The 14,587-nt window shown below is 42.5% G+C and overlaps 1 protein-coding gene across 2 annotated transcripts in view; it reads right to left on the bottom strand.

Annotated features, from left to right (window-relative positions):
* The window catches only part of mrps9 (mitochondrial ribosomal protein S9), a 44,572-nt gene that overhangs the window by 1,864 nt on the left and 28,121 nt on the right, over positions 1-14,587 (bottom strand). For both annotated transcript variants that reach the window (XM_085448081.1, XM_085448082.1), the window contains exons 3-10: positions 12,907-12,969; positions 11,544-11,574; positions 11,377-11,456; positions 3,198-3,283; positions 3,032-3,107; positions 2,778-2,946; positions 1,155-1,263; positions 238-407 (exon numbers count right to left, since the gene is read on the bottom strand). In XM_085448081.1, coding sequence (XP_085304207.1) covers positions 238-407; positions 1,155-1,263; positions 2,778-2,946; positions 3,032-3,107; positions 3,198-3,283; positions 11,377-11,456; positions 11,544-11,574; positions 12,907-12,969 — 784 coding nt within the window. The remainder of the gene's footprint in view (positions 1-237; positions 408-1,154; positions 1,264-2,777; positions 2,947-3,031; positions 3,108-3,197; positions 3,284-11,376; positions 11,457-11,543; positions 11,575-12,906; positions 12,970-14,587) is intronic.

The following is a 14,587-nucleotide window of genomic DNA, read 5'->3' as shown; positions in this document are numbered from 1 at the left end:
ATACGGTTTATTTAGGCTTTACATGTCTTGTCCAGTTCTTCAAATATTTTAAGGACACACTGCAAACCACGCTTAGATATGTCCATCCAACCAAAGATTTTTAAAACCAGCTGCACAAGCTGGTGAATGAGCACTCTTTTAATCCCAAGTTGTAAAAGTATATCAGTGGTAGTAGTTTTCAGACAGGATGCTGCCGTAGGAGATACAAACAAAACAAAACAAAGCAAAACTACCCACCTTGTCTCATCGCCTCCCCATCTCCCTCAGACAGGAAGCTGAGCAGCGCACGGGAAATGGCGAGTCTCAGGGCCCCCGCCTGGCTCGACCTGCCGCCACCGCTCACCTTACACTCCAAGTTGAAGCGGCCCAGCACGCCCATGAACTGCAACGGGAACATCAGCTGCTCTCTGAGAGGTATTTTTAAAAAAAAAGAAGAAGAGAAAATGACCAAGAGATAATAAGGTGAAAGAATGAAATGTGGCTGAATGGGCAGACCAGGAGTGTGCACTATTTAACAGATAGCGGTATCAACGGCGGAGGCTTAGCTAATTTAATGTCTGGTTGGGTGACTTTTCAGACAAGCGTAGAGGATCCCGGCGCTGTGAAATGCCTTCTTTTACAATCTCACCACCACATATAACAGAGTAACTTCTGACTCAGCAGGAAGAGGATAAGAGTGTGTGTGTGTGTGTGTGAGTGAGAAAAAGAAAGTGTCTGTGTTCTGGATGGCGTCTTAGGCTGAATGGCCCATAGCTGCTGACAAAGTCAATTGTCACCTCTCTGCTCCAATTACAGCCCCGTCCTCACACTGCGTGACAACACCAGCTCTGGACATTCTCTCTCACACACTCTCACTCTCACTCACACACACACACACACACACACACACACACACACACACACAATCACTCAACTGTGTAATTAACTTACTACAAGGAGATAAATAAAAAACGAGGCGATGCTGTGAAGAGTGAAAAAGCTGCTTTTTAATTTTTTTTTTTTTTTTTGGAGAGGTAGGGGTGGAGGGTGGAGAGTAAAACCCATCGCGTCTTGCATTTTAAGGAAAACGGTATCTGTGAATGAAGCAGTGCAGAGGCTGTGAGGTGGAAAGGCTTATTTGCTCAGAGTGGAAACCTTCGTGCTGCTCTCCTCACCTGTCCTGCAGCACGGGGAAGTATTGGAGGTAGTCCTGGCCGTTGACGGTAATGTGTCCTGAGCCGCAGTCCCGCAGGATCACTGATGAGTCTGATGTCTTCCTCCGACCTGAGAATGACAATGAAACACAGTCTGGTTTTTTACTTCAGACACGAGTGTCATGTTTGCAAGTTTACTACAAAGGTTACCTTTTTTAGCCTTCCAAATCATCCCAGAAATGACTGGGAATGGAGGAAGTTACCTGGTCTCGCATGTAGCAAGAAAACAAAACACTTTGTTTAGGCGAGGGAGGCATGAAGCATGATAATTCAGCAGAAATTACCCTCATTGATGGGCTCAATCAGACATTAGAAGGAATTGATACCCAGGAGGTGTCAGACTGATGATTATTTGATGTAGACACTTACAGTGGTCTCTCTCCTGACCTGCTCCGTACATACTGAAGATGTTTTGAACCAAACAATTCCATCAGACCCATTTTCACTGATTTCTAGTCCAATTCTTGTGTAATATGGGATGCCTCAGCCCTATCTCCCCGTTTCCCTTCCTTAAGAATGGCAGTAGATGATGAGCTGAAGGTCCAGATGCATCTCTCAAGTTCTGTGTCAGGTCTTTGCTGGATTATTTTCTGATTCTTAATACTCATCAACTCGACATGATACATTTCATCTACTAATAGTTTTTTAGACCAGAAACTTCTTTTGTCCTCCAATTGTTCAGTGTCCTTGATTTTTTTAAGAACACCCTGCACACCATGCTGAGATATGCCAAGTTTTTAGCTAACAGCTGTTTGAGAATCCCCTTTTTGGTGTAATGATACTATTTAATCTTAAACTGTGTTATCTTTGGAATTTTTCAGAGATTAAACAAAAGAAAAGGGTACAAATTGTGTGTTTTTGTGACAGGCTGCTAATAAAAAAAGTGCCTAAAGATACAATTTAACAACACTGGTTCATCCCTTTAGCTAGAGCTTTTTTTAATGTTTGAATGAATCTTCAGAGAGCCTGGAGAACTAATGCTTAAGAGCACTTAAAAAACACTAGTCTGGCTCTTTGGAAGCAAAATATAAAGAACTGAGGAGGGGCTCAAGACCTTTGCTCAGCACAATAAAATCATGCTGGTTTTTTTTTTTTTTTTTTTAAATTTCCCCCAAATACTCTGAATTCCACAAAAACTGTGCAATGAAATTATTTGCATTTGTTTTTAAGCCTGGCTAAATCTGCTCACACTGTCACATTATCAGAGTTTTAGCCAAGACAGAAATACCAAAAACTGAATCTCCACAGACTGCCACAGATTAACGTGTTTACGTCTTGCTACAAAAACAGTTTTGGTCTTGCTAATTTATCCATTTGTGATGGCTGTGCCTGGTCAACTGGCTCCACTATGACAAGAAAACAACAGGTGGTGAGGGTGGCCATTATTTCTATACAGAATATGCATGCTGACCTCTAGTACACATGTACAGATCCCAAAAAGCCACATTAAAAGGGACATACCAGGGTGAAATCAACCAAACGTGCCTTAAACTGAGAGGTTCCTTTTCTGTGTTAAACTGTTTTTTTGGTCGATTTTCAAAACTTCTGAGACTTCTGAGAAACACATCGCTGTTGTGAACCTACCCTCCGCGGTGCTGAAGGCCACACCATTTTCATCCTTCTCCAGCAGTGGCACCAATTGCTTCAAGGACTGAGCCTCCAGCAGCCGACGGTATCGCTGAACGAACTCCTCCTCCGTGCTGCTGTACGGCATGCAAAGCATGTGCTCCATTAGCTTGATAAAACGGTCGTACTGAAGACAAATGCACAAAAATGCAAATCAAACTCTTGGACACAAAAGAGGTGCAAAATAGGACGACAAAAAGCATAAAACCTACATCATGAGTAGAGATGGTCTCCACTAGTAACAGTTCCAGCTCCTCCTTTGTCAGCCACCGGCTTGGGCCGAGAGAGCTAATGGAAACAGGAAGAGATGCGAAATAAAAAAACAAATTGCCAAAACCGCTTTAAAGACTTTTGATTGTGGACTCTTCCTCCTCTTACATCAGCTGGGCATCCTGGGAGAAAAGTCCTTTGGCCCTCAGACGGTCTTGGTGCTTCTCGATTTTCAGGATTTTGCCATAAAGATCCTAAAACAACAAAAGCTTTCCTCAGTCTTATAGAAAAATCTTACTGAACACAAATCAGGGTTGAAAACGGGATTTTAAGGGGAACATCTTTCTCCATTGCCCATCCTGGCCCTCCACAGTCAGATTTAAGCCCTACATCAACACTGACATGGGGCCTAAAAATCCAACCAAAGCTCTCGAGAACGAGAAAAAGTTCAGCCGTATTCTAACCAGAAGAGGAGAAACAGTTTTCATTCCATTTCTATTTTACCCATTTCATAGACTGAACAACTAATGAGTGATGGAAATGGAGTGATCTGCCCAAAAGCCCTTTCTTCTGTTTAGGAAGTAACTTTCATTCCCAGGAAGTCTTTTCCCCTCCTTCAGGCAGCTGTTTTTCTTCCTTCTGTTAAAGTCTAAAGCGCCAAAAGGATTATGAAAATAACCACAGCACTTGTCTGACTCTCTTCTCTGTGGCCACAGAGGAACGGTTAAACCTTGCTGATTGGCTGCATCCGCACAGCACCTTCTGGCAGGGCAGCGCAGGGGTGTACGAGGGTTGATTTGTGCTTTAGAAAGAAATCATTGTGACATGATCATAAAGCACTGATTCACTGCTCTTTATTTTGCTAACAGCTTTTACACCTACATCGCCCGCTGCTGATTTTTGGCACAATCTTGCTCATTTAACTCATTGAAAGCATGAAAGTCAAAGTCTGAATGTTCTGTGTACAGTTACTGATCATTTCTGCACAATAAAAGATGGATGAGGTACAGATTTCTTTGTCAACATCTTGTTTAATTAAACCTAAACGTCACAAGTGACGCCCTGAAGCTTCATCCTTCTTTTTGACTCTATGCTTATGAAATAAACCTCATGCTCTACTAAATAAGTCTTCAAACAAGAGACTGAGACCATAGCTTTATCAGTAAAGAGTTTACTGAGGCCATAATTGGAGGCTCATTTTCACATGGATTTCTACACAGACTACTTCCTGTGACCAGAGTTGCAAGTTTAAGACACCTCAGCGTCAAACTGAATCATTGTTAAGTGACTTTAGACATGTGCCAGATGGGCTGGTCTGAGTATTTCAGAAACTGCTGATCTGTTAGGATTGTCCCACACAACCTTCTCCAGGGTTTACAAAAAAAATAGTTTGAAAAAGAGAAAATGTCCTGGTGACATCAGAGGTCAGCTGAAAATGATGGTTTCCATGTGATAGGAAGGCAACAGTAACTCAAGAAACTACTCGTTACAACCAATGTGTGCAGAAGAGCATCGCAACAGCAGCAGAAGACCACACAGGACCACGCCTGTCAGCTAACAACAGGAAACTGAGGCTATAATTCACACAGGCTCACCAAAACTGGACAATAGACGTTTTGCAGATCTGAATCAGGATTTCTTCTGCAAGTTTCAGTTGGTAGGGTCAGAATTTGGTACAAACAACATGAAAGCATGGATCCATCCTGCCTTATATCAATAGTTCAGGTTGCTGCTGGTGTAATGGTTTGGAGGATATTTTCTTTATACACCTCTCTGCATTTAATCATTAGTCATTATTAATCTCTTCCACAGTGTGTCTCTTGTCCTGTCTTACTCTCGTCACCCCTACTGGTCGCAGCAGATGGCCGCGTCTCCCCAAGCCTGGTTCTGCTGGAAGTTTCTCTTCTGTTAGGAGTTTTTCCTTCCCACAGTCGCCAGGTTCTTGCTCATATTGGGGCCATTTAATTGTTGGGTTTTTCCTCTCCAAAGAAGCTGTAACTAATGAATTGACCAGTGAGCGTAGAGTTAAAGACCCAGACAGTTCAAGACTTTAGTGTAAAAGATGCTAATTTCTTTGCAGCCTTGTTGAGAAACTGAAAATAAAGAACTTCATATCAGCCTTTAGTGGAAAAAAAACTAAAAATAATGAGAATAAAAGCAGATTACAACTAAACACTTTTAAAGGATAAAAACTCTTTTCTATTTTTCTACTAATTTTCTATTAGTTTTCTTTACAGTTTAATTTCAGTCAGTTTGTAATGTCATGATGCATTTGCTCATGTATTGTGTAGTAAAATTGACCTCGGCAACTGTGCTGCACAACTGAAGCAGAGCTGGAAGGAGCAAAAAAAATCTGGAGTTAAATACCCGACACTAGAGTTTCGCTGAGCGGCGGATCAATGCCGCGCTGGGGGTAACCTGGGGAGAATGTGTCATGGCGACGGACACAGACAGAAAGGCAGACAGACGGTAGGGTAAGATCGGGGGAAGAGAAGGAGGAGAGGGTGGGCATGCTGGTCACGTCCCCGAGGCAGTCCCCACCCCCACCCCACCTTAGCCACACAGCGCCTGGGTGAGAACTCATTTCCCCGTCAATTATTCACCAGATGTTTGTTTAATTCCTTCTTGATAGAGTGTGCCTAATCCGCTGCCACTCTGACCAGCGACAGAGGGGTACGGGAGGAGGAGAGAAAAAGAAAATCAAGCAAACATCAAGGAAAAACCAATTTTCTTTACAAAAAGAAAAAAAAATACAGTAATAGAAAAATCAGAAAAAAAGAAGGCGAGAGGAGAAGGCAGCTTGAGTTACACGTGTGCAAACACTGGCTCCTACAATGGCGAGGAATAATTCGCATGGATTGGCGGGATGAAAGGAGGTGGCGGCGGAGTAGTGGGCCAGTATCTGGATACATTTAAGTTGAGGCTGTTACAGAGACAGACAGTCAATAAAGGCTCTTCAAATGCACGTTCAGAGCTCCGGCTACGTGAGAACGAGGCATTAACTACCAGCATTTATTCGGTCTTCGTGTGGAAAAGGAAGGCGAGTTCTCGGGCCTCCCTGGAGTTGTGGCCATAAAGGGTTCAGCGGAGCAGCGAGCAGGTTAATGTGCCACGCCGGCTGAGAGGAGAGCAGCCGAGCACGAAGGCTGCTTCTTTACACGCCACTGCCCCCTCCTGGCAACGCTCCCGGGGCTTGTGAGACAGCGAGACGATGGGTAAAGGGCAAAGGATGGGAAGGACGGGAAAGACAGACATGTCTGACATACCTATTTAAACCCACAGCAGGGGGTGCAGATTACAGCTGCAGGGCAAAACGATGTGTGTGTGTGTGGGGACAAATATTCACATATCATCCCCCTCTTCTCTCTCTCCTTCTCTGTGTTGCAGATACAATCAGACAGAAGAACAAGCGTGAACGGTGTGCCTGCTCATCTGCCCCACTCATCCTCCTCTTCATCGCCCAGCCCTGCTTCCCTCCAAATCCCCGAGGAGGAGGTCTTCCCCGTAGCGGGACAAAGCCTGACAACCAGACACCTTTGATGGGACTCGAATCCTGGACATAAAAAAATAAAACTACACCGTTTATTCCAATCAAAAGGGTTTTAAAATTCTGTTGTGTTTGTATCTTTGTCTCAAACGGCTGTTTTGCTATTACACAGGCCAAACACATCATTTGATCTATTTTTAATACAAATGATCTCGGCACTGCAGGACAAAAATGCCCTGAAATTATTTTTCTTAGTGGAGTCTGGATATACTGCTGATGTGCGTTTACTTTCTGTTGTAGTAGTTTTTAAATTTTCCCTCTTTTGTGGTCTCAACACCAGTGTACGGTTCATCTTCACTTTAAGAGGCTTGAAATGTTTGTATATTTCATTTCTGGAGTCACCGTGTTCACATGATTTTCAGAAAACTTGACCTCTGACCTTGACTTCAAATTTAAATATTGGTCTGACTATTGGTGACCACTGATATTCGAACTCTCTGAGATTTGCAGTAGATGAACCTAAGACAGGAAGACAGGTCCTGTTTGGTATGTTTAGTAAGCACCCAGAGAGCAGGGGCCCGTTCTTCGTACCTCGCTAAGTAGGTTAGCCGGATTAGATTGTTGACGATTTCGCGTGATCCTGGATCGTTCGGTTCCCCGAAGCTCATCCGGGACTTGCTGTCATAGCAACAGAGCCGTAAGCGTAAACCTGCTCGGGAGCAGGTTTACTTTATGTAAACAGGATTAGATCGCGGCCACGCAGGTATGTCCGCTTCATTTATACGAAAGCAACAGCGATATTTTTCCACTGTTTCACCATAAATAAATATTATCAATGTAACTAAAGATAATGCAGCACTTGATCCTTTTATTGATGTCACACAGATACATACAGGTCATTTCCTAAAAAAGGGAAATGTACTATTAACATTCTATTACATGTATGTGATTATTACAGATGTAATTCATATTTCAGAGTAGTAATTGTAAATTACTTCGTGTAATCAAGATGAGAGACCACGGCTATAAAAGCGAAGGTGGATTTGGGAAGCCTGTCGCAGCCATGTCCTGTCCGTATACGCGAGCCACCCATTGCGGAAGGTGCAAGATTGATAAGGAGAGTCCTCAGAATTCAGCGTATATTGCGGGACAGACAGGATCCTTTAGCTCAGCGCGACAGTGTGCTCATAGAGAGATATCGATATTCCCGTGAGGGTATTATTTACTTAACCAACTTGTTGACGAGGGGGTGCAGGACCACCACCTGTCTTTTTTTCCTCTGCCCTTTTCTTGGTTGCTGTTATGAACAAACTAACAGAGTATTACAGGCCAGTATTACCTTGCCAAGAGACGCAAAGCAATCTAAGAGATAAATATTACCATTCTGTAGAATACTCCTGTATTCCACTTTTACTTGTTCCCATGTTCTTGTGGGTCCTGTTGTGGCTCTAATGTGAAAGGGGATATAATATAACATATTATAATATAATATAATGCCATATATTGGACAATATAGTGTCATATGATAGATCTACCCTACCGCCTACTGGTGTTGGCCAGAGGGGCCGATGGCGCGATATGGCAGCCTGGCTACAACCGTAGCTGCCTCCACCAGTGTGTGAATGTGGGAGTGAATGAATAGTGGTATCGTAAAGCGCTTTGGGTGCCTTGGAAAGCGCTATATAAACCCAATCCATTATTATTGTTATTATTGAATTACTTACGAGTTTGATTTGTCAGCAACTTTCTGCCAGCCCTCTCTCCTTGCTTTTGCAGCCTTTGCAGTGTTCTCTTGCGTTTTAATTAAACTCTGAAACTCCTGAAATCCCTCACTCATGAGTTCTTGCTCTGCTGCCGGAAAATACCGAGCACGCCCCTTGGACATTTTCGCCGACCAATCAGCGGGTTGCCGATCAATGTTTCTACTATCGATGCGTAGCCCCTTTTACGACACCCAGTGATGTCACATTCCTGCGTCCAGCTGTACTAATCGTCAACAGCAGGTGTGTTCGGGGAACCGGATTAGCGAGCTCACGGTTAGCGCGATGATTTGATCTTGGATGTGTCATTTGATCTTGGATGTAGTAAGCGACGTACGAAGAACGGGCCCCAGGTCTGGGTGCTTAGGCTAAGCCGATCCCAAAGCCACCCTCAAACATCACATGTACACAGACACAGACAGAAGAGGATGAGGGGAATGAGAATCAGTATGTATGTAAGTGCTAATTGGTGCCCCCTGAAAGCCTGAACTGAGCAGTTTCTGTCATATTTCAGGCCTGCTCAAAGAACAAAATGCCCGGGTGCATCAGAAGTTAGTGAGGGTGGTGTCTGCTTACGGAGTACGGAGCTACCCTTGGAAAAACTCAACCTATTCTAATGGTGTGAAAACCAAATCTTTATTGCGATATAATGAGGTGTCAAAACTCCTCATTAAGGGTGCAGGGAGGTCACCAAATGTTGTGTTTACGGGGGAAAGAGTTACGATTAAGGATCTGAAAGCCAGCACTGGGGTGCCAAGATTGGAGCCTCGACTGCCTTCTGTTTACACGGACAGACTGACTGAACAACACAATGTTAAAGGTCAGTGAGCCAGCCTGTGACTGTGTATGTGCTTATTTAAAGAAAAGTTGCTAAAATGATATAAAAAGTTGCAAAACCCAGTGGCAAATTTGTTAAGTTTGCAACAACGAGGCAAACTAACGCACAATGTCAAGTTGAAGAGGTGAGATGATAAACATCTCCACATGAAGAAAATAGAGTCTGTAATTAGCTTAAACAATAAACCTCTGCAGGTGGGCTTGTGTCTGATTATATAACTGCGACATCAGGTAAGGAAATCACCCCAGACTTGAATTAAAGATAATGGCTGTCTGTGCTGTGATTTCAGCTGTATTTAAATGTAAAATAATCACCGAGGGGGAAAGTTAGATGCAACAAAAGCTCTAGTACTTTTATTCTGTCACACGGTGCACAGCCTGAGAGCAACAGAAGCAGGAATGTCCGTGTTCTTAGCAAGTCCCATTCCTGATAACTAAGACTGGAGGAAAATGACATGTGATGCTCACTGCTTAGATTAAAAGCTGAAGATGTACAAAACTATTATCGAAATGCCAATATTGACCAATGAATACCTACACAACAGACGGATATTCAGGTACAACACACCCCCCCAAAAAACAAAGCAAAAAACAACCAAACCCAAAACTGTCACAGTGTTGTGAATTCCTTTGTGCTAAAAGTCTTCACAAGTCTTCAAGAGCCCTAACAAAAATAAAATCCTCCATTAGTTTTGTTTGCTGAGATTTGGGGGCTGGGTGATTAGGTATTCCACAGGGATCCATTCTTGGACCTCTTTTATTTATTCTTTACACAATATTATCTCTGTCATCCGCAATTTTTTATGCAGAAGACACCATTTCATATGCCACCGTCTCTTCCCTTGATCTGACCATTGCAAATCTGCAGCTGGCTTCTGATAAATTTTAGAAATCTGCTATTGCACATAAACTTGTTTTAAACAGTGACAAAACTAAATGCGTGATATTAACAAGATTTACAAGGTCCCCTAAAAGTATCCGGGAACTACCCTTCATATTCAAATGCTTTATAGTCATAAAATCCAAATGGTTGACTGATATAAATCCTCGGGCTGGATGAATTTAAAAAATCATTTAAAAAAAAAATCATCCAGAAAAGTTTTTTCTGTGTTCATTTTGAAAACATATCTCAGTCTATGTCAAAAAGCAAAACATTAAGGACAGTCAAGAGTGTACAAAACCAACAGGTAATGATGCAACCCTCACCGTGAAGAAATGTTTGCCAATCAAAAGCCCACAAACAATAACAGAGCGCACAATTTTTTGAAAATCTGCACCCTGGCCGGAGTTTTTCCAAAGCTCAATTTTCAGTGATCCAAAATGCCATTTATGTGTGGACGTAGACTGGGAAGCTACATCCAGATTTTCAGTTTTAACGTGCTGGTTTCAGTTCCACACAAAAGAAAAACTAACCAATCAAGTCATAAATAACAGTTTGCGAATAACATGACGTGGCATCTGGTGTAGTGTAACAGCTTTACTTCCTTGGTGGAAGAAGTTGTCTGATGGCAGCTGAAGCAGGGAAATAAATATAATATATATACTATAAATACTTAAGTTCATAGTGTTTTCCAACAACTACATCAGCTGACAAGAACTGCATTTAAATGTGAGCTATGAAACTACATCTCTTAGTGACATGCAGCCTATATTACAAAAACAACCTTTTGCTGCAGTTTGAAAACCAGCTAAAAAAATTACATTCATGCAGGGCTATAAAAAATATCTTCAGCTACAAGAAGAACAGGAAGTCGTGCAGCAGATTGTGGGTTAGTCCTGACCTCAGACTGTAAGTACAGAAACAGACTCAAGGATATGCCATAAAAACATAAATAAAAACTACTGTTGGTACTATGTTTTGTAAATTCATGGTACACAGATAAACCTTCGGTATGACAGATGAAAGATGACCTCAAAAGGTTCAACATGAATCCAAACAGGTGAAAATAAGCCTCCATCTCTGCAGCAGGTTCCCCCCTGAGATTCGCATGTTAAGCTGGACTACCTCTGACCTCCTGCTCACCTCACCTCCCTCTATTCTCCCACCTCTTCCCTCACACCGCTGCGTGGAAAAGAGGATCTGACTTCGCTGCTCCTCCAGGGAACGGCACCGTCTTCTTTCAACTCACTCTGTCTGAATAGGATATGACCCGAGGGTGCGGGAAGCAGGGAGGGAGCAGGTGAGGAAGAGCTGGGGATTTGAGGGGGATGAAGGTTTAACTGACAGCGCTGCTCGCTGCTCCAGCTGTACTGCCGTACTCACATGCATGAGGGAGTAGTAGGACTGCTTGCCAGTGTAAAACAGGAAGTGAAAGGGCCGCCCGTCTGCTCCCCACTGGACAGCTTTATGGAGAGGAAAATGAATCAGCTCTGGAAACCCTCAGTTAAAAAAAATGAATAAAAAATGCATTCAGGAGCAGATTTACATACCTCTTTGCTTGGGAAAGATTTCATCAGGATGCTGGAAATAAAAACATATTTGTTTCAGTAAAAAAAAAACCCCAAATAAATAAAATCAAACAACTGGTGATGTGTAGAGCTTTAAAAGCCACCACTCCTGAGCTCTACTCAGGAACCATCTTTTGCTTCTGTTTACCCCTCAAACTCACTGATGTACCAGACAAGTACCTGTGCTTGTGATGTTTATATTTATACTGGTGACCACAGTGAACAAGACAATTTACCAACCTACCTGAGGTCAAACTGAAAAGATCAAGGACATTTCATCATAAAAGCACCAGAACTGATGCGTTCCATCAAACTGCTGCTTGTGTTTCCACTGTAGACCCACCAACATTAGAGAAATTACTCAGCACTAAGCTTCTTTTGTTTGTTTTTTACATCCCTTTCAATCTTTAAAAAAAGGACAAAAAAAAAAAAAAAAAACAGGTAAATTGAACAGACCATCTCTAAACTAAATTTGTTTCATTTGTTCTTTTCTATTTTAATATTTCAACTACATATTTCCTTTAAGAAAAGGGCAAAAAAAAAAAAATTGGGACAATATGAAACAACAGTGCTGGCGTCTACAAAAACTGGTTTTGAAGAAAGTGGAGCCCTGTCCCAGTTCAGATTTTATTTTTGTTTTTCTTTTTATTGTGCCCACCATGGAACGTGTCCTCCTGAGAAGTTCTTGTCCAAGATCATAGATGGTAAAGAAAATCAGACGTATCTGTGTCCACTGGTTGATCATCTACATCGTCGTCCTCCACAGAAACTGGCTCATCCATATTAATGTTTTGTGTCCAGATATGATGAACCACAGCTTGGCTTATTGTAAATCTGCTTATTTTTGCATGCTACAAACTGGAGATGTGTACTGTGAAAGCTAGCGACTAAACCGAGTTGGTCTGCACATGCCTTACATGTCTGTACCTTTTCATGTGGACGTTTAGATTGGAGCAGTGGGGATAAAGGGGGCTGTTTGTTCAGGGAAGGAGACAAACAGGTAAAGAGGGAAACCCCTAACTTCTCTCTGACAGTGTTCGTGACCTCACAGTATGTTTATGATTTCAGTTTTGGCACTGATTATTGTTTTATAGTCTCATATTATAAATGGGTTGAAACCGACCCAAACAACACAAAGATGAGAATTTTCACCAGAGCATTTTATCATTTTGTAAAATTCAATTTTTGTCTTTTGTTTTGTTTAAACAGAGATTCCTGACAATGTGAAAAAGCCTTGAAGCAATAGCCTAATTTAAAAGGTGTTGCCACGACAGGTTAATGGAAGTAAATAGGGGAAAAAAGAGAAACGCTTAACCAACAAGTAAATTAAACCGTGCAGTCTTACCTTCATGAGCGGCCGAGCTGTCTTCTCAAACAGGCCGGAGGGAAAAAGGTACGTGATGCTTCTCTGTGGGCGAAAGACAGAGAAACAAACAAACAAATACATAAATAAATAAATAAAAGGAGATGGCAGTTTGAGAGATGATGGCACATTATGACAACGCTGACATGTCCACACAACAGAGGTCACACCAACAAAGTGACAGAGTAAGAGGTGCAAGCTGCTTGCGGGTTCAAGGAAAGGCGAGCAAGGTGTGTGTGTGTGTGTGTGTGTGTGTGTGTGTGTGTGTGTGTGTGTGTGTAGTTAGAGGAGAAAACAAGCATGAAAAGGCACAAGTTTAGGCTTTGTTGACAGCGAACAGAGGACACTGTGGATGTCTAACAGTTCACTCCGAGTTCATCCTCTGCTGTGTGTGTTATTAGCAGGGCTACAGATGGCATTGGAAATGTGTGTGTGAGGGAAGAAAGGCCCCTCATCAAGACAGCCTGCTCATCTCTCTCCCTCTTCATCCCACCATCTCTGCACTCTTCCTCCTGTCCTGCTCTCTCTGTCGGTTCAATTAGCGAGGCAGCAGGTGCTGCGGGGAGAGAGCAGGTTGCTGCCTTTAAGGTTGTCAAAACGACGGAAAAGTAGGAAGAAAAAAGGGGGCCGGTCGAGGGAAATGTCTGCGCTAAAGCTGTGAGAGGCAGGAAGAGGAAGACAAGTGAGGAGAAGTTAAAGGGTAGGAAAAAAAAATAAAAGGAGGAGGAAAAGGGAAAGACGAGGAACAGATGAAGACGCACCTGTGTGTCCCCAGAGAGTTGACAGAGATGTGGAAGAGCTCCCCGAGGGGGGAAAGACGGAGTGACAGAGGGGAAAAGACGACTTAGCAGAGCCACAGCGCACAAAGATTTTTTTTTTTACTTCATGGTGAAATAGGAAGCTGCAACAGGACAGACAGTAGTGGAGGAAAAGATCAAAGACGAAGATGAACAGAGTTATTTTAAACCTACAAAACCACGAGTGAAGATTCAAAACTTCACAAATTCACTGCACGATTCAATATCTGTGAGATTTTTTAACATTTTGTAATATTTCGAGTATTGCAATAATATATACCGTATTTCACGACCATAAGGCGCACTGTCAATGAACGGTCTGTTTTCATTCACAATGCGCACCGGATTACAAGGCGCATTAAGTGAAACAAAACAGTCAGATACGTCACACTTTAGTCAACCTTTTCTTCTTGCTTCCTCCACCTCTGTGCCATTGATTCACCAATGCTGAATTCTCTCACAGCTGCTCTATTCCCATGTTGTTGCAGTATATTAATGACTAACCTCATATTGTGGATGGATTATCTCAGTTGTTCTCCTGACTGAAGTTTGGTCTGTTTACAGCATCCTGCCATGCGATTGCATTTGGTGAGGTCTCCCGTTGACTTTTATTGAGTGGAAAAAGGTTAGCATTCGTCCTCCAGCTTGACTGTGTTTATGTTATGCTAACGTAGCTGTGTCGCTAGCGATGGCGTAGCACATCATTATATACCAGCTAGCCCAACTTCAGCAACCCTAAAAAAGTCACTGCTGTTCAGTTTTCTGTCTTCATTTATGTTGGAAGTGATGGCAGAGCTGTAAGTTTGAATTCTTTCAGATATCTCTCAGTCAGAACATGCTATATCATGTTTAGGTAGAAGCTAGCG

Source organism: Copadichromis virginalis, linkage group LG23 (genome assembly GCF_057382275.1).
Source record: "Copadichromis virginalis isolate Kocher_CV1m ecotype Utaka linkage group LG23, C_Virginalis_male_GT1.1, whole genome shotgun sequence".
Taxonomy (NCBI): domain Eukaryota; kingdom Metazoa; phylum Chordata; class Actinopteri; order Cichliformes; family Cichlidae; genus Copadichromis; species Copadichromis virginalis.
The sequence above is the reverse complement of the archived record's forward strand: the minus strand, read 5'-3'. Positions and strand labels throughout refer to the sequence as shown.